The sequence below is a fragment of the Arachis hypogaea genome, chromosome 1, assembly GCF_003086295.3.
Source record: "Arachis hypogaea cultivar Tifrunner chromosome 1, arahy.Tifrunner.gnm2.J5K5, whole genome shotgun sequence".
Lineage (NCBI taxonomy): Eukaryota > Viridiplantae > Streptophyta > Magnoliopsida > Fabales > Fabaceae > Arachis > Arachis hypogaea.
Window position 1 is genome coordinate 100,823,194 of NC_092036.1, and position 25,461 is coordinate 100,848,654.

Here is a 25,461-nt window from a genome sequence, read left to right on the forward strand (position 1 = left end):
GACTCATTGGCCGATCCAAACACAATGTCATCCACATAAACTTAAAATAGAAGAATATCATCATTAGATACTTTAATGAATAAAGTTGTGTCCGTGGTACCCCTTTGAAATTCATTTTCCAATAAAAAGGCACTAAGCCTCTCATACCAAGTTCTTGGAGCTTGCCTAAGACCATAAAGAGCCTTAGTTAATTTGAAAACATGATTTGGAAAATCTTTATGTTCAAAACCGGGGGGTTGGGCCACATATACTTCACTATCAATAAAGCCATTAAGGAAAGCACATTTTACATCCATTTGAAACATTTTGAAACCCTTATGGGCAGCATAGGCAAGAAGTAATCTAATTGCTTCCATTCTAGCTACCGGAGCAAAAGACTCATCAAAATCTATTCCCTCTTCTTGATCGTAACCTTGGGCCACTAATCTAGCCTTGTTACGAACAACTTGTCCATCCTCACCAAGTTTATTTTTAAACACCCACTTAGTACCCGTAACTTTCTTACCATCCGGATGAGGTACTAATGTCCAAACCTCATTCTTGTCGAATTGAGCAAGCTCCTCTTCTATGGCCTTGACCCATGATGGGTCTTCAAGAGCTTCTTTCACATTATTGGGCTCCATTTGTGACAAAAATGCAAAGTTGCTTGGTTCGGATTGTCTTTTGGTTGAGGATCTTGTTGTCACTCCTTGGGAGAGATTACTAATGATAAAGTCATGAGGATAACCCCTCATAGACTTCCATTCTCTAGGCTTCCTTTGTGGTGTTGAGCTTTGATGAGTTTCTGTTGGTCTCACTGTTTCAGTTTCTCGTGCTGGCTCAGGAGATAAAATGGAAATGTCTCCTCCAATCTGACGAGACAATTCTGGACTGGCAGATTATTCAATTTTGGTAGACTTGGGATTTTCTTTGCTTGTTCCAGCTCCTTCCCAATATGAATCAATATCTATCACAGTACTGGGAATTAAGTTAGAATCACAAAAAGTAACATGTATGGATTCCTCTATGGTTCTATGTTCTTTAAGGTAAATCTTATAGGTCTTGCTAGTGGTGGAGTATCCAACAAACATTCCTTCATAAGATTTTAGATCAAACTTACCAAGATTTTCTTTGTTGTTAAGCATAAAATATTTGCATCCAAAAACATGAAAGTACTTAAGATTTGGAGGGGTTCCTTTCCATAGCTCATAAGGAGTTCTTTTCAACCCTTTTCTAATTATTGCCCTATTCAAAATATAACATGCTGTATTTACAGCTTCAGCCCATAGAAATTTAGGAACCTCATTCTCACATAACATAGCCCTAGTCATTTCTTGAAGGCTTATATTCCTTCTTTCAACAACCCCATTTTGTTGAGGTGTTCTAGGGCATGAAAAATTATGAGAAATTCCAAAGTCATCACAGAATTTTTCAAAGTCTTGGTTTTCAAATTCTTTTCCGTGATCACTTCTCAAATGAGCTACTTTTAAATCTTTTTCATTTTGAATTTTCTTGCAAAGGGTTGAGAAAGCATGGAAAGCATCATTTTTATGAGCAAGAAAAAGTACCCAACCAAATCTAGAGTAATCATCTACCACTACCAAACCATAGTATTTACCTCCTAGACTTTGTGTTCTAGTTGGACCAAAAAGGTCAATGTGTAACATCTCTAATGGCCTTTTGGTTGAAATTCCATCTTTTGGTTTAAAAGAGGATTTGACTTGTTTGCCTAATTGACAAGCATCACAAGTAAGATCCTTATCAAATTTAATTTTAGGAATTCCTCTAACCATATTTTTCTTCACTAGCTTAGAAATTTGGTACATGCTAGCATGACCCAAATTTCTATGCCATAGCCATTTTTCAGATTCAAGAGATGTAAAACATGTTACATTTTGTTCTTTCAAGTCCTCAAGAGTTAATCCATACACATTGTTGCATCTCTTAGCTTCAAAAAGAATATCCCCAGTTTTTTCACAAACAACCAAGCACACAGATTTTCTAAAAATTACTTCAAATCCTAAATCCAACAATTGACTTACACTGAGTAAATTATGTTTCAAACCATTTACAAGAAGAACATCATTTATACAAGATGAAAAGTTTTTACCAACTTTTCCAACGGCCACTATCTTTCCTTTTCCATTATCACCGAAAGTGACAAGTCCTCATCATATTCATCAAGTTTTATGAAGAAGGTTGTCTTTCCGGTCATATGCCTAGAGCATCCGCTGTCCATGTACCACATGTTTTCCTTCCTCTTGGATGTTAGGCATACCTACAAAATAAGCTTAAGTGACCTTAGGTATCCAAATTTTTTTGGATCCTTTCACGTTAAACCATCTCCTATGTCCCAAATCATTGTAATAAAAAACAACTTTGTAAACTTTATCACCAATCATTCTTTCACCAAAGAAACACTGAATGAAAAAGTGACCACTTTGGTTACACAACCTACAAAATCTTGGAGTTGCTGTTTTGTTAAAGTAGGTGGGATCTTGAAACCTTGTGTCATTGGATAAAGAAGCTTTATCTTTAAAAGAAGGTTTCCTATCAGATTTATAAAACCCCAACCCAGCTTTATCAAATAGTGGTTTTTGACTAGCCAAAATTTGATTTAGATTTTCAGAACTTTGAGTAAATTTGGCTAAGTCATTTTCAAGACTTTTAACCTTTTTCAGCAACTCTTCATTTTCCTTAAAACAGTTTACATATGCAACTACTGAGTGATCACTTTCACAACTTCTAAGTTGAGCTTTCAACTGCTTATTTTCTTCCACAAGATCACAAGCAGCTTCGGCCTCCCTTAGCTTTTCTTTGAGAAAATTATTTTCAGCTTTAAGAATGAAAATTTGTTGTTCAAGATCATGATTATCAGTCAGAAAACATCTTATTTTTTCAGAGAGGTGATCTATTATAAGATGAAGGTCTTCAGTGTCAAGGTTTTGAAAAAATACCTGATCTACATGATTTGCCATGAGACAAGACTGTGACTTGGTCTCAGATTCTTCATCATTGTCTGAGTCATTTTTCAAGTCTTCCCATGATGCCATCAGACCCTTCTTCTTCCCTCTTTTTTTCTTTTCCTCCTTTTTTAGCTTGGGACAATCAGATTTGAAATGCCCCATTTCCTTGCAGTTGAAACAAGTCACTTTGCTAAGATCTTTCTTCATTTTCCTTGAGCTGCCGCCTTTGCCTTTGAACTTCACCATTTTCCTGAATTTTTTGGCAAACAACACAAATTCATTTTCAGAGGAGTTATCACTGGATTCATCATCCAAAGGGTTAGTTACAGAAGAAAATGCAATTCCTTTCTTTTTTGACTCTTTTTTCAAATAAGTATTTTTAAAAACAAGAAGGTTTTCTCTCAAATCATCAAGTGTCATGGAATCAAGATTACTGCTCTCAGAAATAATTAAAGCTTTTGTTTCCCATTCTTTGGTGAGACATCTTAGTACTCTTCTCACAAGCACAGAATCAGAATGTGTTACTCCCATAACATCCAAGCCAACAGTGATGGTGTTGAACCGTTCGAACAGTTCATCAATGGATTCTCCTTCCTTCATTGTAAACATTTCATACTCCCTGTTTAACATGTATATCCAAGTCTTCTTTACAATGGTGGTTCCTTCATGAGTGATTTGCAATTTGTCCCAGATTTTCTTTGCCGTTGTGCATCGTGATACCCGTCGGTACTCCTCAAAGCTGATAGCACAGTTGAGTAGATTAACAGCCTTGACATTTAGCTCTATTTTCTTTCTATCTTCTTCGGTCCAGCTTGCTTCATGCCTAAGAGTGAATATTGCTTCAACACTTGTGTTGGTAGGAAATTGAGGACCCTCTAGGATGATCTTCCATAGTCTGTAGTCCACTTCTTGCACAAAGATCTTCATTCTCTCCTTCCAATAGGTGTAGTTTTTCCCATTGAAAAGAGGCGGTCTGTTGCTTGACTGTGCTTCTGTAAGGTTATAGGACACCATGTTTGAGCCACTGTTTTTTGCCATGAGGATCTTTTCTTCAAGCTGCAAAGCTTGTCTCTTTGAGACCAAGCTCTGATACCAATTGATGGTTTCAATGGCTAAGAGAAGGGGGGTTGAATCTTAGCCTCTTTTTTATAGATTACACTTTCTGGTCTTTGAGGAGACTTTTTTGTTTTTGTCTCGTTCCTAGCCACGAGACTTTTTATTTTTGTCTCGTCACTTGGCACGAGATATTTTTTATTTTAGCTCATGTACAGTAGAAACAGAAATGGAGTAGTAGAGAGAAAAGATTACACCCAGATATATCCTGGTTCAGCTGCTAAGTGCAATGCAGCCTACATCCAGTCTCCATCACAACAATGATGGAATTTCACTATAATCATCCAGATTACAAACTGTAAAGTGCTAACCCAACTTACAAGGGGATTTCCACAGAATCATGAAACACAACATAGATGAACAAAGGAACTCTAAGACATCTATGGCTTTTTCTTTTAATTTTGCACTCTCTGCCTTTTTCCGCTATATGGCTTTTTCATACAAACCTCACTATTTGTCTTTTTTCCATGAGACTCAAGACATGACAAAATTAAACAGAAAAATACTAAACAGAATACATTGAAGGATAAGAAAATCTGTAAGCTTAGGTAGCTATGAGACTTCTGTCTTGCACTCTCAAACTTTCTCCTTGAATCAAACTGTGACTGTTCACCCCTTTTATAGAGAGGAGAAGCCTTCACAGTTGAAACCAAAACTAAGCTTAACTTCTTTTCCTTCAAAACAGATCCGGTTCGGCCATAGAGAGAGAAGAAGTAACTCATGCAAAACCCAATATGCAAATACCTTTAGTTCTTCCTTGGTCATTACTATTCATCAATCCGAGCGCTTCATCCTTGGCTTGCTCTCCAAGATGGATTTCTGGCCCATGATGCTTCATGATGATGATGGCTTCATCTGCTCCAATCTCTGCCTCTTCCATCACTTCGCCACTCTAGCTACTTTCTGTGGTGGTTGAGAAGAACCAGAGACAAGTCATACCTCCAAGAATCTCCTCCTTGCTGGCCGAATCTCCTCTTTTCTTTTTGAGTATGAATAGCTCGAGATTACCTTACTAAATCTTACCATATTTGGTAAAAATCTCAGCCACAGCATACTTTTATTTTGTTATATTTTCTTGCCATCATCATGATGGTCTTGATACTAGCTCCTTCTTCTTCTTGTTGGTAGCTTGTTAATGCTTCCATGTTTCCTGATGGAAATGACCGAGAGAGAGAGAAAGAAGAAAGAGTAGAGAAAGAGAAAAGAAAAGCAAAGCTATGAGTGATATCAAGATAAATTAAATTAGGTGCAACTTTTCATGTTTTGTGTGGCAACGTGTAGACTTCCATCAATGCCATCAAATCACTTTTGCTTTTTCTCTTTCATGTTTCCAAGACATTAAACACAATTGAATAAATTTGAAATCCATTCCTTAGTGGGAGATGGGTGTCCGTGGAAACATGCAGCTATATAACAAAAATTGGATTTCACCATTATGATAAAAGAATAGTTTAACCGTTGGGCCCCATTTCCTTTTTAATTTTGGACCAACCTATTTGATCTTGCACCAACCATTGATTTGGGCTTACACCATTAAATCTGACCCAACTATCACAATAAAAAATTCAGCTACATGTTCTTAGATATATTTTTGCACAAGGCTGAATTTTATTTCTCCATTGGGCTTGCTATTTTTTTTCGGCTCGACACAAAATCTGCACAGCAAAATTATTAATTAAGCAAGTATGAATTAAGATCAAATTAATAATTTTATAATTAATTATTTTTAATAATGTTTGTTCATCATCAAATTAAATTAGAGTTTTCCAAACTTATCATTGTCAAAAACCAATTTGAAAAATCTGTAAACATTATTCGGACTGAAAATGGTCCTGAATTTTTAATGCCAACCTTTTATGGTTCATTTGAAATTTTGCACCAAAGGTCATGCATTGAGACGCCACAGCAAAATGGTGTTGTTGAACGAAAGCATCAACACATTTTGATTGTGGTAAGGGCCATTATGTTCCACGTCCAAATACTTAAGTGTTATTGGAGTTTTGGAGTGATCCACGCAGTCTATTTGATAAACCGAATTTCCACACCTCGTTTGTATGAAAAATCTCCGTTTGAAGTACTGCATAAATCGCTCCCCCATATCTCTCACCTTAGAGTATTTGGTTGTTTAGCATATGCAAGCACGATCAAGAATAGCATAACAAAATTGGACCCTCGTTCAAAAAAATGCGTTCACCTCAATTTCAAGGAGGGTACCAAAAGTTATATGCTTCTTGATTTAATTTCAAAAAATTTTTTTGTGTCTCGAAATGTCAAATTCTATGAAAATCATTTTCTATATATTGCTTCATTTCAGTTGTCTATTCATTCTCATCAAGAACCAGCTTGTCAGCAACATAATAAGTTCAACCTTTTGCTCACTGTGGCTTGAAAGCTTTTTTGTGAACCAGAGATCATGGATGCACGACATAGATGAGGGACATGGTTTGCAAGTGGATCACTAAATCCAACTCAGTCACAACCATTCTACAATCCTTAATACTTTCTCCCAATCTTGATGTGAACTTCCACATGGATTCTATTAGCTCCCCAAGATTTTCTCCCTCTCCATGGAGTCCATAGATGAAGAGAAACCAAAGGATCTACCAAGTGATGAGTCATCATCACTAGCTGACATTCTCAGACTGAGACAAGGGAAGATCTTATCTCTTGCTTGGTTTAAAGTTGTATGAAGAAACTCAAGGGGTTGTGACTTTTAAAGTTGAAGATTATAGGCTTCACAAGTGTTCCATATGCTAAACATGATCCATCTTGTAGCTTTAATGGCTTTACTCTGCAAGTTTAACAACCCTTTATCATCCTTGTAATAACACCCATGTTCCGAGGCTGAGTTTCTCCTTCCGTTGCCGCAAGCTATTTTTCCGAATCCCACACTCATTCTGCTTTATCTTATCTTTTGCCGCTTCTTCTTTCTTCCGCCAATATGAGCTCAATTGTTCAGCTAATATAGAGATTTCAATCTATTCTTAATAGGAAAAGTTTAGGGGCCAACAATTTTATTGTATTTTGGCCAACATATAACCAGCAGAGAAAGGTTGGATGAAATCTCACACCAATTTCACACCATCAAATCATCATTGATGGCTAATTGATGGCTACCAATAACAAATATTGCTGGCCCTCTAGCATTGCTCTTCTTAATATATAAAAGTAGATACATAAGCATGCACCACATTATTTCTGAGACATTTCTTTTCTCCTACTAATGTCATGTAATATTACTTACTTGGCACAATTTTAGAATCAACCACTCAATTTTTACCAAATCAACTATTATTTCCAAATCAGCAAAAAAAAAAAATATACAAATAAAAAACTAAAATATAGAATTCAATAACTTTGTAACCTCCAAATACATTAAATTTATATTCCTATATCTATTATATCTTACTGTTATAAACAATACAATAAATTTATAACCGCAACAATTAATTTATAAATTAAAAGTTTAAAAAATGAAAATTATATTATATTATTATAATTATGTTTATTATAATCATTTTAATTTTTGCCAATGAGTTATACCTCAAATGGCATAGTCTTCCATATTGATCGCGAGTTCGAATCTCTGTATCTTTGGTAAAAAAAAATAATCATTTTAATTTTTAGAAGTAACACTATGTACAAAGAACTATTATTGTAGTTTTTACTTATTATTAAAAACAAATTCTATTTTATTTTACCAATATAAATTTTGAAAAGAATATTTGAAAACTAAAAAAAAAAACAAATTTATTAAAAGAGTATCAAATTTGTAACCTCCAAATACATTGAATTCATATTCCTATATTTATTATATCTTACCGTTATAAACAATACAATAAATTTATAACCGTAACAATTAATTTATTAATTTTTATAAATAACTCACTAAAGGTAATAAACATCCATATTACAAATGTCATAATAATATTATTAATCATAATAAATTTTACGTTATAAGTATTTAAATTCCATACCATTTAAACTACATATATAAGTTTCTTATCACTATTCCTTCACATAACATCAAATTTAGCACCAAAAAATTTATTTCCGAACTGCAATGAGAATCTGATGATCAGGTATGACAAAAAAATCACAACATGCATCATACATTCATATTTACTCAAATACCATATACATAATGATAACATAAATTGAATATTGGAATAGAAAAAGATATTCACAATTTTAGTAACTATAAACGAAATTGATGTCAAATTAGGATGGAACTATGTTAAATGTAAAAAGCGTCAGAAGAAAGCATATAAAAAAAAGAAACAACTACATTTGTGGCACATGTAATCAAACACCATAATATTCAACAATAAGGTAACTCTATATACTTTTCATAATCTCATCTATCAATTTATTAGTTGCTAGCCTAATACTATTTTAGGTTCAGAATTCAATTAAAGGCTTTAGATCAAAGTGTTACAACAACTTTTGTACTATTTGATGGCGACACAAAAAAATTTATTGGGCACAACTGTTTCAAATCTAATGACATTTTAGAAAAATAATGACATTGAAGCACCACTCCATCAAGAGATTAAGGAGAAAAAAAACCATATAAATTCAAAACACATCTTCGAAAGAAGAACATGCATATAAAGATGAAATCAAATAATACAATAGAAAGTACATCAAATTCAACAATTCATAAACAACATGTCTTCCCAAGAACCTATGACAAAAAGAAGAAAATACCAACTTTAACAACCAACAAAAAAAAGGAGGACGAGCGCCACATAAGATGACTAAGTCCATCAACTAAAACAAATGCGAAAATCAAATCACCAAATAAAAATGTCACCTTTGTACAACTCTAACATCAAAATCTTTTGTACTATAAATTATTTAAAATAAAACACCTTTTAAATTTAGTTTCAATTTACACATTTAATTTATTTCTACAAAATATAATAATTTTTATTATTTATTATATACTATCATTAGTTTACTGTCCCAGTGCGGATCTCATTCTAGTTTAATTTATTTTCATTATTTGATCAATTTTAACTTTCTCTTTTTTGGATTTGCTTTATTCTGTTTTGCATTAGGTTCCCTTCTTTCTTTACCAAGTCGCAGATTCAGAGTATCGGCACTTCTCTGTATGTCTTATTGTCCCTATCATTATAATTTTTTAAAATGACAAATCTAAATTTTTACTATTAACTAAATAAATTGAACTAATATATGTACACAAAAAAGCACACTCCCAAAGATTATTTCAGTTTAAATTAAATATTTTTTTTGGTGACTAGTTTAAATTAAATATTTGTATCTTATAAAAATCATATTTAAATATTGAATATTATTTTAAAGAAAAATCTAGGGGGTTAATAATTTTATTGAATTTTGGCCAGCATGTAACCAGCAGAGAAAGATGAGTCATTGAATGAAATCTCACACCATTAAATTATTATTGATGGCTATTTGATGGTTACTAATCACAAAAGTTGCTGACCCCCTAACATTGTTCTTATTTTAAACTATTAAGTTGGTTATTTTTTAACTAAAATACTTAGAATAAAATTCGTTAGTAATAAATTCTATTTGATATTAGTTATTTATATGATTAAATTATTTCACATAATATTAAAATGTAAAATATTAAATATTAGTTATTTAAAAATTAATTTCATTAAAAAAGTGTTCCAACATTTTATTTAAAATTATTGGGCCAGGCTTACAAGACGTTGTTCGGACTTCGGAGCATGTTGGCCCAACTAAACACTTGCAAGCTATAACCAAAAAAAAAAAAAAAACACTTGCAAGCCAAAATAACGAAGACCTACTTCTAAGCCGAGCATTATTTATTTTCAATTGAAAAGCGCGCCAAAGCCGCCAGATACAACACAATCACAAATTCAAAAATCTATCACATTCTCCTTTCACTGCACTAGCGCAGAAACTGACTCCTCTCCTTTGAAGTTCGTTCTCTCGTAACTCGGTGAGTCGATAATGGAGCGACGTGACTGTGGCTACAACGTCGATGTTGATTCTGTCATGGACGTAGATCAGCGTCAAGAAGAAAACGAAGAAGATCAAGAGAAGGTTGAGGAAGATCCTTTTCTCCAGTTCGTCGATTACGCTAGATCAGAGCTGTTGTCACTGGAAGGAGATCCAAACGGTGATGGTGATGGAACCAGTGGACCTGGCTGGAGCTGGATCGTATTGCGGATCCTTAAGACTTGCAAGGCTTATTCATGCGGTGTCACTCCTGCGATCTTGCTCTCTGAACTCTCTCAGGTTCATCATATTTCTTTGCCTTATTTTGCTGAGTTTCGTTCTCGGATTATATGATTCCATGGAACTCTAGTGTTTCTTGAGCTATGAAATGCAGAGATTAGGGATTTGTAGTTGTTGATTTCGTCTATATCTTTTGAGATCTGTCTGATTCGATATATTGTTGATTTGTTATGATTTCATCTGTTATCGCGACATGATTTTTGAGTTTAATTAGATCTATGCTGTGTGTGAAACTGTTGAATTTGTTACTGCAGACATGGTGCGAACAACGCAGGAATGGTGCTCCTAAGAAGAGGCTTGAGTTAATCAACCAGCTCAAGAAGGAACATCGTAGGGTGAAGCTTCCAAATACAGTTACCATTGATTCAATATACCAGAAGAAGTTCCTGTCCTTGAATAGCGTTCTGGAAGCTGTTATTATTGATACATTTGTACTTCCGGGTGCTTGAGCTGAACCGTATATTTTTCTTATTATTTTTTATTATGTTGATGGTGTATTCATTTGAAAAGCTAAAGCCAAGTTCACTTTACCGGAGATATTCAAATGATGAACTATGAGTCTATTGGAGCCTACAGGAGCATCTGTCTCTTAAAAATGAAAAGGCACAGTTGCATTTTAAGTGATTCACGCTTATCATTGTGAACTGCTTTTTCTGCAGGCACAAACATCCACATGCTTACATTAGGGGATTATTGGAGCTCCAATATCATAGATCTTTATCTACACCGTAGGTAAATGCAGTATGTAATATTAATTCAAGCAAGGTCAAAGCTAACTCTATCTCTGATCTGTACTACCAGCTATTTATCCATTTGTTCACTACATAGTACATACTGCTTGTTTCTGTTCCAGTTGAAAATTTTTAACCCTAGAATTACTGAAAAGTTAGGTACTTCTATGCCATATGTATCGTGTCATAGTTTATTCAACATACATGGGGTCATAGTTTATTCAACATACATGGGAAACAATCTTATGGTATTCTCTCTTGTACTAGTTGTTATTTGCACAAGATGTCCATGTTGAATACTTGTCATGTAGCGTATATTTTGTAATTTAAATTTAGAAAACATCATATCTTGTCTGCAGATTCTATGACATGGCAGACCTACAGAATGGAATTCTGAAAAGAGGGAGGGAGATTTTCCTCACTGGTTGTTATCTCCGAAGTGCCTCTGAAGGTTCCGGTTATCCACGTCTTTTGCCTACAGAGTATCTTGTAATTCTACTGGACGAGGTAATTGGCAGTTTCTACTAAATTTTATCACTTTAGATTTGATCATTGTAGTTCACCTGTGGATAAAACTTTGTTTTCTTTAACACTGCAGAATCAGGACGATGATGCAATGCTATTAGCAGCTCAGTTTTGTTCGGACTCATTCTCTTCGATTTCTCTTGATGCAGTGAACACAGGAGCTTCATATTCATTTTATGCGAGGTGAACTGCTTGCTAATACGTGTTATATATACATATATACATATATTTTGCTCTTGTTATTTGTGGAAACTGTAAATTTATTAACTGAGCAGTGCCGTGACTTAAAAAATTTTTGTACATGAGGATACTACAACGATATGTAAGTGAAGATATGAGGTTTTAAACCATTTACTACTAGTTCATTAGTACTTCTCTATACATGTTTTAATCTTGTTAAGCATCACTTTACCATTTTTTTTTCCTTTTATTTCCTTTCTTCCTTCCTTCCTTTCCTTCTTTCAATCCACATTTTTAGGATTGAAGGCATTGAATCTATGGAAATTCAAGGAAGCTATGGAAGCTTACAAGGGAAACGGATTACTCTTGTTGATGGTGATGATGTCAGATTCAAGTTTTTCCTGTGGGGTGAGCAGATTGTCCTTGCAAATCTCTTCAGGTTAATCTTGCACTGTGTTAGACTTCTGAATCGAGTATTTTGTTATATGCGTACAAAATTCATTTTATGGTTGGTTACAGTGTGGGAAGCATGCTTGCGCTGGACAAACCATATATTGCAATCTCCGCTGAGTGTGATACTGAAGTAAGTGAGGAATTTTGTCTTGAATATGGAACTGCAACACAACTATACTTGGTGCCTTACATTCAACATGAAGAACAGGTGATTCATGGTGCCTTTTCTTTTCCGTGGTACAACATGAACTATTGTCATTTTGAGATGATATTAAACGGCTATGTTGATTAGGTGTGTGTAACATTGACGCCGAATCGTCATCAAAATTCAAGGCCCTTGAGTTCATGTAATCCTAGCCAGGGTCTCAGGCTTTCTCAAGTGAGCTTGCCCCGCGATTCTCAGGGTACCATTGATTTCAGTAATTATCCTTTTCGGGTGAGTTCCCCCCCCCCCCCCCCCCCCAAAACAACACACACGCAAAAAGGGAAAGTTTTCCCTATTTTCTACCCGTTATGATCTCAATAGGAATCTCAATTCTCACGTTTTAGCCTTTTTAAGTATATGAATGAAAAATTGTTTGGAATAAGTTCGTCGGCAAGTATTTATGAGCTTTTTACGTGTTTTCCTTCTAGAAGCCGTGGAACTTTTTTTTTTTCCCTTTGTTTTTTTAAATCTCAGTGGTATAGTTTTTTTTAACTTCTATGGTACATAAATAGGTCAACATGAATGATTTCATTATATGCCTTGCCTATGTAGATAGGTCTCCTTTTATAGTGCCAACGTGTGGCTGCAGATGGTTTTGCTATCTGGCTATTTATATTTCACAATCCCCGGTATAGGCTGCTTACGATTGATTAGTAACCTCATTACTTCTGTTAAGGTTTGCAGTCATTTGTGGTCGACCTTCGCAACAAGATGACAAGTGTCAGCCTTTATGGAGTTGTTAAAGATATCATCAAAGAAGACACTAAACAAGAAACTGTTTTCTCTTTAAAAATTGCTGATAGTAGTGGAGCGATTTGGGCAAAGCTTCATTTTTCCGAGTTCTGGTAATTACCACAGTTTACAAGCAGTACTAATGTGTTGCCTATGAGCTATGCTTGAGCAGAACTGGGGTTAGGGTAGGATAGGCCTAAATCTGATTTCTCTTTAATTTAAATATCTCAGGTCATTAGGAAGAGTAAGCGTGGGCCACACTGTATTTATATCTGGCTTGACATGCATCTCGTCCAAACAAAAGCGGTGAGTACATTCAAACTCAAATGCTAAAATTGATTCCCTATAACCGGTGATGGCCATTTGTGACACAGATTATCAAAATCGAACTAATTAAGTCATTAGGTTATTGGATTATGGATTATTGGTTTAACTGGTAAGTTATCGATCGAAGTATTTGATCCGATAATAAATAAATATACAGAATTATAACAAAATTAAATTTAAATGATAAAGTAAATAATTATAATATCATCAAAGATTAAAAATACTATTTCATATTATTTAAATTTATATAAATGATATATGAATTTTATTGCTTATATATATAATTATTAGCTATTAATAACTTTTTGGGTACTGAATAAAAAAAGAAAAAAAGACAAAAAGAAAGATAACCTTTAGTAATTAATGTATTCAGAGCATTGCTACAACACTGAGACTTCTATGCTAGCGTGATCAGAAGAGAGGTCCCAAGTTCTACGGCTCCAGTTTTCGAATTCCGGTTGTCACTTTTGTGATGTAAAATAGATTGCGTCCTGTATCCAAAATAAGAAAATGGACCTTCTGATCGTACTTTTTTTAATGCTCCAAAATGTTGTCTTCTACACCTTGTTGAGCAGTTAGCTTTTGTTTTTGTTTTTTGTTTTTATTTTTTTAAATCAGTGAACAGTTTAGTTTGCGCGTCTTTATTCTCCCTGGTTCAAGTATTGTCTTCATCACATGATGCAGTCTTTCTCCCTTTTTTTTGGACTTGACAGTCTCGAAGTATCTTGGGTTGAGAATGGTATTGGCGCTTCTTTCATCAATCTCAGTTGCTTACCAGCATTGATAAACTCATATTGCCTTCATAATCTGTCCCAGCTATCTGATATTTTTAACAAGACAAGCTATGCGCAAGTAAGAGTTCGCTACTTTCCCTTTTACTTGTCGTGTTCATCACATCATTCAATAATGAATATGTTCTGTTCCTTAATGTTGTTTCAGGTATGTCGAGTCTGGCTCGATCCGATTGAATATTATTCTGTTCATACAAGATTTTCACATACACTATGTGGTCACTTTGTCAATAAGATGCCTAGTGGATTTTTAGAATGCAGCTTTTGTCATAAAATCTGTGGTGCTGAGGTAGTTCGTACTTTCGATCTGAAGATTACTTTAGCAGATGAAAGTAAGAAAGTTCTAGCATGGTGTACTGGTCAAACGGCTATGGATCTGTTCCAAATTTCTCCTGAGGAATTTGACGAACTTCCCGAGGTAACATCTAAAACTTGATATCACTTGCCTCTTGAAAGCAAGGTTACTTTTAGATGACCATTTTGCTAACTGGGAAAAGCTAGCTGCATTAACGTAATAATATTACTTAAGTGTGGACTAGCGCTTTGAACTCAAGGCACACCCGCTTCTAACAAATTCACTTACTAATTACTCCTTTAGCTTCATAGCTTTTTCTCTATAGCCAATTGTCAGTGTGACCATAACAAATAATAAAATGCTAACAAAATAAAATAGTTACTAATAGTTTTATGAATTTAATTTTGATGCCCTGTGTGTCAGTGTAAAACTGTTTTAGACATACATCCAATCATATAATTTCATATTAGTAAAACGTTTTATATTATTAGTACATCAAAATTAAACTCTAGTTTTATTTTATTACATATATTTATATTCAATCCTTAATTTTAGATTTACAATATGAATTTAATTTTTATGTATTTTCATTGTAAACGAATTTTATATAGATAATCAATTGTGTATTATTAATTACATAAGTAAAAGTAATTAATTTATATATTTTTTAATGAAATTATTTAAATGCATAAATATAATTAGATATTTAGATTAACGTGTAAATTTTTACACTGAATTTCTAGATGAATTACATGCTAATAAACGTGTTGGTTTTTCCTTACCTTCCTCTATCCCTTTTTTCTGCGGAGATGTACATAATATAGTTTACATTTTAATTTATGTTCCAACAGAATTTATCCGTTTTTATACATAACAGATGATTCTGTTTTAGGTGGAACAAGTAATGTATCGTTCATCGTTGGAAAAAGAGAAATTTATGGTTGCGCTGGTAAATTGTGAGCGGGATGGGTTAGACGACTCAGTTTCATGGGAAATTACTCGCGCATACAAGTGTGATTAAGAGTCGAATAATGCACACGTAAGGCTATTTGTAAAGTTCCTATAAGTTTGCCATGGAGTTGGGTAATGTTTACCCCGATAAGCATAAGACGTTTCAGATCTTTGACGTCGATTCGTGAAAAGCCAAGCTAGCGCAATATTTCCTGTTCATGAATCAGAGTCGTCGTGAGAAAATGAGTCTTGGTAGATTGTGCTGATAAGTTGCAAGTGTTAAGTCGGACGATTAAATTTCATCGGAAATTACTTGTGGATGTAACCGGATTATGCACTGCTAAGGCTTTTTGTGAATACCCAAAGAAGCTGCAACGAAACTTGGATTAGGGTTTGTCCCACCAAGCAGAAGGCCATTTCATATGTCATCAATGACAGAAAGTCAGAAACTGTGCAGAGCCAAAGGCAGCACATTATTTCCTTGTATTCACTGTAAAAATCTGATAGGCAATTAATTTGTGCCGGATTCTTAATTTTTGCACGGTTAATTTTAGCGAATTTTGTCTAAAAGTTTCCTTAATATATATATATATATATAACTTTTCCTTTAAAATCTCACAGGAACTTAGTGTATAAAAAAATGTGCGGCGGCATAATTTTTATTTTTATTTTAAGTTCCATTTTAAGTACTTTAGTTTGTATTTATTTTGAAGTATTGAGACGAAAATTATAAGAATAAAATTTATTATTTTAGTTTTTATCGTCTAAAATTTTAATATTTTAATATTTTAAAAAAATAAAATATAGAAGAATAAAATTTTAATAATATTTTATATTTAAAATATTTTTATTTTAATTAATTAATTTTTTAATTTTTTATGTAAATTAAATTAAAATTTTATTGTTTTTTGTCCAAACATTACAGTTATGTATATTATTAAATGTTTATGTCCTAACTCAGTATTAGAGTTTAGGTCCAAATAACTTAAAAAGGTCTAATAAAAAAATTGGCCTTTATTGTATATTAATCTCCTTAAAAGAGATCGAATTTGATACAGACTTCACTTGAAAGAAATCAGGCTCGAGAGATAGCTAGCAGATAACACTTATTCAAATAAGTAACTACCCTTAAAATTGCTCAACCCACTTGTAAGAGCCATATCTCAACTCCTCTAAGATAAAGGGATGGTTACCCACTTTAAATGGCGGAATTATTTCAACGGTGATTATTGGTTCATCATTATAAATATATTGAGACTCCTCACGTATCTCTAAGTTTCAATACTCTCTAAAACCTACTTACACCTTTGCTGACTTAGGCATTAGAGTGTCTTTGCAGGTACTACTTCCATTATGTGTCTTTACAGATATTACCCCTATTCTTTCATACACACAATCGGAGTCTATCTCATCTTAACATTTGGGCCTCCCTTACAAGCCCATCCATCAATCTCCGATTATCCATTATAACACTAAACAAGTGGATAGTGTTAGAGGATTACACCTGCCTGCCTATTCATTAACCCTATTAAATTGGTTCGTAAATGTTAATTAGTAACCATTTTCATAATTTTAATAAAGTATTTTCAGACACTTCAGTAAAATTATTCTGCATTTATATCTAAGTCTCTTGCTATTTTTTATGCTGTCATTTGGAGTACGAAAAAATATTAAAAGTTAGAGTAATTGTCCAAATATAATCATTTTAGATTTATATTAAAATTAATTATAAAATAAAATATTTTTAATTTAAACTAACTCTGATATTTTTAATGACTAATTCTAAATATTTTTACCCAAAATATTGTAACAATCTTTGAAAAATTTTAAAAATTCTAAAAAAACAATTATAATTAAATAGATCAAATTAGAGAAAAATAGTATTGTCTAAAAGAGGTCAACATTAAAAATTATTTTGTATATTTTGAATCTTAAGAAACTAAGATGTACAATATTAAAAATCTCAAGAACATTTGAATAAACACTAAAAGTTACAATAGTCATATTTTGTAAATTAAAATAAAAATAACTTTTAATAAGTATAAATTATAAAATTAAATTTGATAAAAAAATTTAATATTTATAATAGTAATAGACATAAATGTAAGTTAGATTTTAAAAATACTCTTAATTTTAAAGTTAAATTTAAAAATATAATATCTTTTGATAGGATGTTAGAAATTAATATTTAGTAAAAAACAAGAAATTAATTAATATTTACTTAAATATAAGAAAAACTATTAATTATCTAGTATTTTTCTTCTATTATATCAATATTTTTAGATCTATATATAGTTATACATAAAATGTAAACGTTAAAGTGTTTATACGCCGAAAAGATAGTCAAATAAAAAGAACTATCGTTTTTCTAACTAGATACGAATAAAAAACCAAGCTTAACTTAAAAATTCATACTTCATAGATCAACTATAAAATATTTTATTAAGAAAATTTGCTTTGTTTGTTTTCTATACACGTTAATCGAACATAACTTTTTTTTTGGAAATACGAAAAAATTTTGTTTCATGACCTACTTGATTATCAATTTCGATGAAATTTAACATAAATGACCATTAAACGTAATTGTAATTTAACTGTTAAACCGAAAAAGTATATATTTTTGTTATACTAAAAAATTAATGTATTTGTATATAAGAAAAGGTTTAAATACATCGCTTTTTTTAACCAAAAAATAAATTACAATTAGTTCAACACGAAAGCAATATTTCTCTTAAAAAATAAAAGAGAAAAGATAAAAATAAATCATCTCCATTTTTTTTATTAGAAAAAATAAAATATAATCTCTCACCTTTAATTCTATAAGTGGGATCAAAAATTAATAAAAGAGAGAATAATAAATAGTGAAATCACACATTGAACACTATCTAATTTTTTTTCCACCAAAAAAGATCCGCTCTCAAAAAAGATTACATATGTATCATTTATTATTAACTCTACCTGTATACTAAAATAAAGTTGATTAGTTACGGAACTCATTTAATCCAATTGGATAGAGTATTTGTATTACCGTTTCACGAAATTGTCTATCAAAGAGTAAAAGAATTATATCTCAAATGACATAATTTTTTTAGAAAATTTGCAACTAGAGTAACAAATATATCTCTTATTGATTCTTCTTCTTCTTCTTCTTCTTCTTCTTATTATTATTATTATTATTATTAAGCAAAATAAAGCCTAAAAGTTAAGTAAATTTAATATCTTAAAATATAAAAAACTATTTTTTGTTGAAATTAAGAATGAGTTTATGAATCGAGATTTTGCAAAGAAAAGAAGAGAAAGGAATGACTTATATAGTAAATTCCATTTTACTTATGCAGGCCACTTCCTCCACTCTCAATCCCAACCTGAAAGCGCATCCAAAGAAAATGCTTAATATGATGATTTAAAACTGATATCATTATTCACCGCAACTAATGGGCACCCAACTAATGCACGTTAAAAATGACGAGACATGGACAGGAGAGTACCCAGGGGAAGATTGGAGACAAATGACAACCCAAATCTCCAGGTAAATGGTAAACCCCATGCTCCCCATTCATTTCGTCTCTTCGACATGATTTGTAAATGGCAATAGCAATTAGCAAGTAACCACCACTTTACTATATTAAGATACCTCGCACCTAGTTATTTTTCTTCTTAATGCTTTCAGCGGCAGGGTTCTGCTCAGTAAGCATCTTCAAAACATTTACTAATGCTTGCAAACGTTCCCATATGTTGAGTCCATAAAGTGCTTCCACCAGTGATTCCTGAAATTCGAATGCATTCTCTGCGACAGGATACTGTGGCAGACAATGCCCGTAGTTTCTTTCTATTCGTGGTGAATTACAAAAATAATGTTATGGTGAAAGGATTTCAGGACTGACCTGAATAGGTTTAGGTATCTTGGTTTTGACAAATGGCCACCATCTATCTTCGACAACTGCCTTGACAAGACAGCAGGCTCGCAAACCTTCTACACCACCGAATCGTCCAAATCCACTATGTTTTACGCCGCCGAATGGCAGGGACTACAATATCGTAATGCATCTTTACTTAAATGGAAGTTAGAAAAGTATAATCTAGGCTGAGTAACTACTACGAGTCTATAGAAAGGTTAATACAAGTATGCAACTAAATGCAAGAGACTCAGACTAAATTTACCTGACACATGTACGTTGCTGCAAAGTCATTAACGGCAGCAACCCCACAATGTATTTGTGAAGCTATATCTCTAGCACGGTCCTGAGAACCTGAGAAAACAGCGCAGCCAAGCCCATATTTTGAGTCATTTGCGAGCTTGACAACCTCCTCGTCAGAGCTAAATTTCATTATTGGCATGATTGGTCCAAATGCCTAGATGTGATTCAAGTACACGGATGAATGTAGTGGGTAAGCAGTTGACGAAGCATAAAAGATAGAGAGAAAATTTTTGAATTTAAATGTCAAGTTGTTACAGTCTAAATATGGAAAGTACCATTGAAGTTAGCTCTAATAAAGTTGATAAGATAATTAGTGTTGCTATGTTACCTCTTCTTGCATCAGTCTCATTGAGTGGTTCACATTCACAATCACAGTAGGGGGAAAATATTGATCAACAGCATCTTCACCTATATGTCCAAAACTTCCACGAGCAACGATCTCGGCTCCTTTGTCTAAAGCATCATTGATAAGGCCCTCAAGCTTTTCAGAATGCTCATGCATGCATAAAGCTCCCATATCATACTTTCCAGCAAGTGGTGGGCCCTGCAAGAAATTAATAATATCAAGTGAAAAATGCATGTATCAACAAAAATATCAGTTTTCGACAACGGCATTTTCTTCAATAAGCAGTGAGCAAAGTTCTAGTAGCATAGTGCTTCACTGCTCTTCAACGCTAATGCAGAAGCTCAACAAAATAGAATATCAAATCCACGTATCCTGAACTCTATAGATGCCTATCTCAAGATCCTATGCTGATTTATTAGAAAGTTGCTTGAGCATAATAAGACTTTGGCTAGTGAAATGTTCCAGGAAAGAAAAAAAAAACACACACACACACACACGTCAAAAACTTACAGCTCTAACTGATTTTATGATTTTGGTAACTTTACTGACAAAAGAAGAATAAATCTCCCTGTGGACATAAAATCTCTCAGCCCCAGCACAGTTCTGTCCACTTGACTGAAGAACAGCCCTGACAGCAATTTGCGCAACCTATATTCAGCAGACAAATGGCTGTTATAACTCTCAAGATGAAGATTCCATTAAGCATTAAGGATAAGATCTGCAATTAATAGTCAATTATTAATGGTAAAACACCCAAGCCTTTAGGAATTAGATCAGATGAAGGGGAATCATACATGGTCCACATCTACATCATCACAAACAATAAATACATCTTTGCCACCAAGCTCTAGAGTAACTGGAATAAGTGTCTCAGCAGCATTTCTCATTATCTGCATAAAAAATAAAACATCATATTAATAGAGCAATTTATTTTTTAAGAAAAAAATCGGAAATTGGATATATAAATAAAATGACATATCAAATGGTTTCATAGAAATCCAAATGAAATTATGGAAGTTGACTTATAGTACAGTTATTAGATCAGATGAGAACACACTGTGAAGTCGTATGATTTGGCAGAGGAATCATACCATCTTCCCCGCACCAGGTGATCCAACAAATATGACTTTATCAACAGAAGATACCAACGCTTCTCCAGTTTCAGCAAATCTGAAAAGAAAGGACCAATCTAGCTCATAAATACATGCAAACATGACCATGGAACAAAAGGAAAAAGGACAGAGTAATGGTAAGTCAGAAGGTTCTACCCTGTTATGACCTCAACAAGGTCCTCAGGCGCTCCTATTGCAGCAAGGGCAGATTGGATTATCCGGAAGTAAAAGCATCCAGACCAACTTGCATGTTCTGATATCTACAATCAGAAGCACATGGTTTTCTTTCATATTGAAAAGCATAAAAACAAATTCTATAGGAGTTTTAACTCCCTTAAAGTTTCAAGCTGTATTGGGTCCAAACTCAAAATTGCATCGAAATCTTTAACATGGCCCCCATGCAACAGCGCTTTGGGACTCAAACTGACAACGCACATGCCAATTTTAAATTTGCTGAAATTATCTCCATCAAGTGCTTTTCTAGGCTTATATTAATTAATACAAATTCCGCATCAGGAACCAATGTTTCTGAAAGTTTAAGTAATCAGGTCAAAGCTCATGAAAGCTTCTATAATAGTAGGAATGCGATCTTTTAAGGTTCTCAACTTTTAACATCTCTTATTATCGGGGAATATTTATTTGCATTCAAGTAAAAATATCAGCAGCAACACAATGCATCTTCGCCATGAAAGATTGTAGATGGGTTAATAGCATAACATTTTGTACCTTAATCACAATGCCATTTCCAGAAAAAACAGCTGTCAGCATTGGATTAAAAATATTGTGGAAAGGATAATTCCATGAAACGATGGCACCAATAACACCAAGGGGGTGGAATTCTACTTTTGCTCTCTTGTGAAGCATTGATCTTCCAGAAGACCTACAAAATTTGATCATGAAAAGCAAAAAGAGAAAGGTCATGGAAATGAGTTTAGATGAACTGAAATTTGACCGTAGATATTGCAAGTCGTAAATTAAGTTCTGTTATTTTAAAGCAATTACCGGTATTCAGGCTTTAGCCACTGTTCGCCTTCTGACAGTAGCCAATTGATCTTTTCACAAGTTGTCATAATTTCTCCTAAAGAGGCATCTACCATGGTCTTTCCAGTATCACGCGAAGATATTCTGATAAGAGCACTCAAATTAGAATATGTTAAAATTCTCATGCAGTAAGAACAATTCATGTCTACTTGAACTAAATGAAATAGACAATGGGATAACCAAAAATAGAGGGTAATCAGTAATGACTAAAAATGTGCAAGTTTCAAATATTCTAAAATATGCAACACTATAAGTTCAGCCGGTACCACTAACATTTCCAAGCAGTGTGTAAAAGAAAAAATCATGACAAAAAACTAACATGTGAAACTCCTCTAATGACCATGACAAAAAAGAGTCCTTACTCGCATATGAGCGTTTGATGTTTGATTATATATTTCAACAGTATACGCAAAAACGTGCGTCTTTGCTTGAAGCTGGTCTTTGCCCACATTTTTTGAGCCTTTCTTACTTTTGCCACACGATCCTTGACCTATTCATATTATGCAAGTTACTTCTAGTTAATATGGCAAGGCTTTACTTCTGAATTTATTCAAAATCTTGGAATCGGTATTCTAAGATCTGCAAATTGCAAAAATTGATTCATTGAACGAATAGTCCTCTCCTTGTAGAATGCCAGGGAGACAATTAATTCATCTTTTAACATAAGGACAGGTATATATATGCACCCATTTATAAATCATTAAAAGGATAAATATAGTCAACTTCACGACATTGGACTCAACTAGGCTTTCCGTTAAATGCGTAATTCATCATTACAGGTATCCGTATCAGGAGAGAAAAGGGAGGGGGAATAATAAATTAATAACTTACACGTTTACCTACATGCTGTGACATGCCAGATTTATTCAGCACAACAAGCATATACAGGTTCACTCGCATAGAAACAGAATATGTTCATTCAAAAATAAAATGTGCTTCTTAATAGCTACTTGTTTTCATATTTGAGAAATAGATACAAATACTATATGCATCACTGACCTCATCACGCGTCAATGCAGGAACATATCCTAAATATTTCATAGTCGCAGGCTCATAGCACTGAACTATCTTTCCAGATTGCTGTGACGTTCCTCTCGGAGGAACCTGAATCAAAATATTCAACAAGATGCGAGTGAATCTAACAATAATTTAATGCATAGCATCTTTCACAAAACTTGCAACTCATAAAACTCACGTTGCTTCACAAGAAAACGTAGTTCCTGAATGCATCGATCGATATTTACCTCAATACGTAATCGATTTTTAAAATGATACTAAATATCAATTTTGAAATAGAGGAAAAACAAAATTCCTACCTATCGAGCAAAAGCAGAAGCAGAGTATAACTAAGCATGCAGCGATTTGAAAGATTTAAGCTATAATAGCACTCACATATATGAAGCTATTCTCCTGCGCTTGGTTTCCATCATCCAACACTGTCATTATCAAAATTCACATCACACTTTCACCGTTACCACAAATTTCCGAGCGAGAAAGCGAACAGAGAGAGAGAGAGAGAGAGAGAGAGAAGTACCGTCGGAAGCTTCAACATCGATGGAAGGAACCTTGGGAGGAATAAGCATGAAAAGGAACCTGCAGAGTCCGTACGCGAATGCTAAGACAAGCAATGGCCACCAAAACGCCATCGGAAACTCGCAGATTCAGCGCGAATATCTTTCTACTTGCTCGCTAGGGCTTCGGAAGAAGCTCTTACTAGCGCCTAAAGTTTCTGGAGAGTTCTTTTCAAGACAAAGCTCCAAAGTCAGTGAAGTGAAAATGCGTGGAACTGTGGAAGTGGCTTAGTCTTGTATATTTGAGAATTTTCAATTTTTGAGAACAAGCAGCGTTTTGAACTATTTATAGCATTGAAATCACAATTAAAATTGGAGGTCGCTCATAGCACCAAGGAAAGAAACAAAATCAGATTCCAATTCCGTTCGTCTTTTTTTTATCGCACTTTACTTCTCTATCGGGTCTGGCATAACTCGAGGAGTCATAATAAAGTTGTTGGCTCATTGGTTCTGTCCCTTTTCCCATTTTATGAAATGAGATGGTTGCGTTGTCTAAAAATTATCGTCCAATTACTAAAAAAAAATAAAATAATTAATTTTAAAATTTAAAATATAAAAATTAAAAAATTTAAATATTTAAAATTTATTATAAAAATAAATTAAACAAAAATTAAATACCAAATAAAAAGTACTATAAAATTGGCTTACAATTAAATAACACAAAATTTTTAAAATAAAGGCATCTTTGTACATTATGCTAGAGTCTATTACTATCCTATTTTCACCCGGCTGATGACTACTCTGACGACTAACATGGAACTGATCTCGCTAACATGCAAGGTATCTTTTTCAATTTCCCTATCTACTTATAACGAATAACATAGCGACAGCTGTTAACTAGAAATAAAATGTCGTGTTTTAAACAGGAATTTTTGTACGAAAAGAATTGAGCTAAGACACACACAATCAGTCACAAGTCACAACACGACACAAAATATACGAGTCTATTCATTTAAATTTTTGTTACACATGATATATAAATTAATTTTTTTAGATAAATTATATATATATATATATATATATATATATAGAGAGAGAGAGAGAGAGAAAATATTAAGAGAGTACTATAATAATATTTTAAAATTTTATTAATATTAAAATATAAATCAATCTTTAAAATTTTTAATATTTTGTAATTATATAAATTATTTCAAATAATTCTTTATATTAATGATTAACACTATGTACTATTTTAAAATTTATTTATTGGTCAAGAATTGTTAAATTCACCTTAAGTTATTTTATTTATTTATTTATTTTTAAATTACTTGAACACAGAAAATACGTATTTGAAACAAATATTGTATTTAACACTAAATATAATAACTCAACAAAGTATTATATTGATATTTTAATCCTCATGCAGTAAGGCTTGATAAACTCCTTTATAAAACTTTACATAATATATGACAAACAATTCCTTTATTTATTTATTTACTCTTTTCTTTTACTAGGTGCCTAAAGTGCATTTCTGTCTTGGTCAGCACTTTGACTATTGCTGAACAGGTAAATAAAGGGACTGTGATTTGCATAGGAAAGTTATTTTAGTAAATGAAACTGTAATGTTTTCAACTGTTCAATAATCTCTGCTTTAAAAAGTTTTGAATATTACTTTAATCTCTTTATTGGCTTTTCGTTGATTGTTAATTTCATACTCAGAGTGCCCCGCAAGTTACACCACAAAGAATC

The 25,461-nt window shown here is 33.1% G+C and overlaps 2 protein-coding genes across 4 annotated transcripts; one reads left to right on the forward strand and one right to left on the reverse strand.

Moving 5' to 3' along the window:
• The first annotated feature begins 9,884 nt into the window (after window positions 1-9,884).
• On the forward strand, window positions 9,885-16,073 carry LOC112703266 (uncharacterized). Its single transcript, XM_025754650.3, has 13 exons — window positions 9,885-10,313; window positions 10,568-10,754; window positions 10,973-11,045; window positions 11,404-11,551; window positions 11,643-11,752; window positions 12,048-12,188; window positions 12,269-12,410; window positions 12,495-12,638; window positions 13,092-13,252; window positions 13,371-13,445; window positions 14,180-14,318; window positions 14,406-14,675; window positions 15,445-16,073. The coding sequence occupies exons 1-13, from the start codon at window positions 10,026-10,028 to the stop codon at window positions 15,571-15,573; spliced, it is 2,007 nt and encodes a 668-aa protein (XP_025610435.1). The 5' UTR covers window positions 9,885-10,025; the 3' UTR covers window positions 15,574-16,073.
• A 2,656-nt stretch (window positions 16,074-18,729) lies between these two features.
• On the reverse strand, window positions 18,730-24,499 carry LOC112703272 (aldehyde dehydrogenase 22A1). 3 transcript variants are annotated; one of them, XR_003154537.2, is made up of 15 exons: window positions 23,736-24,216; window positions 23,594-23,637; window positions 23,201-23,305; window positions 22,564-22,691; window positions 22,163-22,285; window positions 21,887-22,040; window positions 21,317-21,420; window positions 21,140-21,218; window positions 20,843-20,938; window positions 20,559-20,696; window positions 20,031-20,246; window positions 19,665-19,856; window positions 19,388-19,531; window positions 18,992-19,303; window positions 18,730-18,868 (listed from the first exon to the last, which is right to left on the reverse strand). XR_003154537.2 is itself a non-coding variant. In XM_072200939.1 (14 exons), the coding sequence occupies exons 1-14, from the start codon at window positions 23,845-23,847 to the stop codon at window positions 19,145-19,147; spliced, it is 1,794 nt and encodes a 597-aa protein (XP_072057040.1). In that variant the 5' UTR covers window positions 23,848-24,499; the 3' UTR covers window positions 18,730-19,144. The 3 variants fall into 3 exon arrangements, 2 of the variants coding, with proteins under 2 accessions (XP_072057040.1, XP_025610450.1); XM_072200939.1 differs by having other exon boundaries at window positions 18,730-19,303; window positions 23,736-24,499; XM_025754665.3 differs by lacking the exons at window positions 23,594-23,637; window positions 23,736-24,216 and having other exon boundaries at window positions 18,730-19,303; window positions 22,564-22,780.
• Window positions 24,500-25,461: the final 962 nt, after the last annotated feature.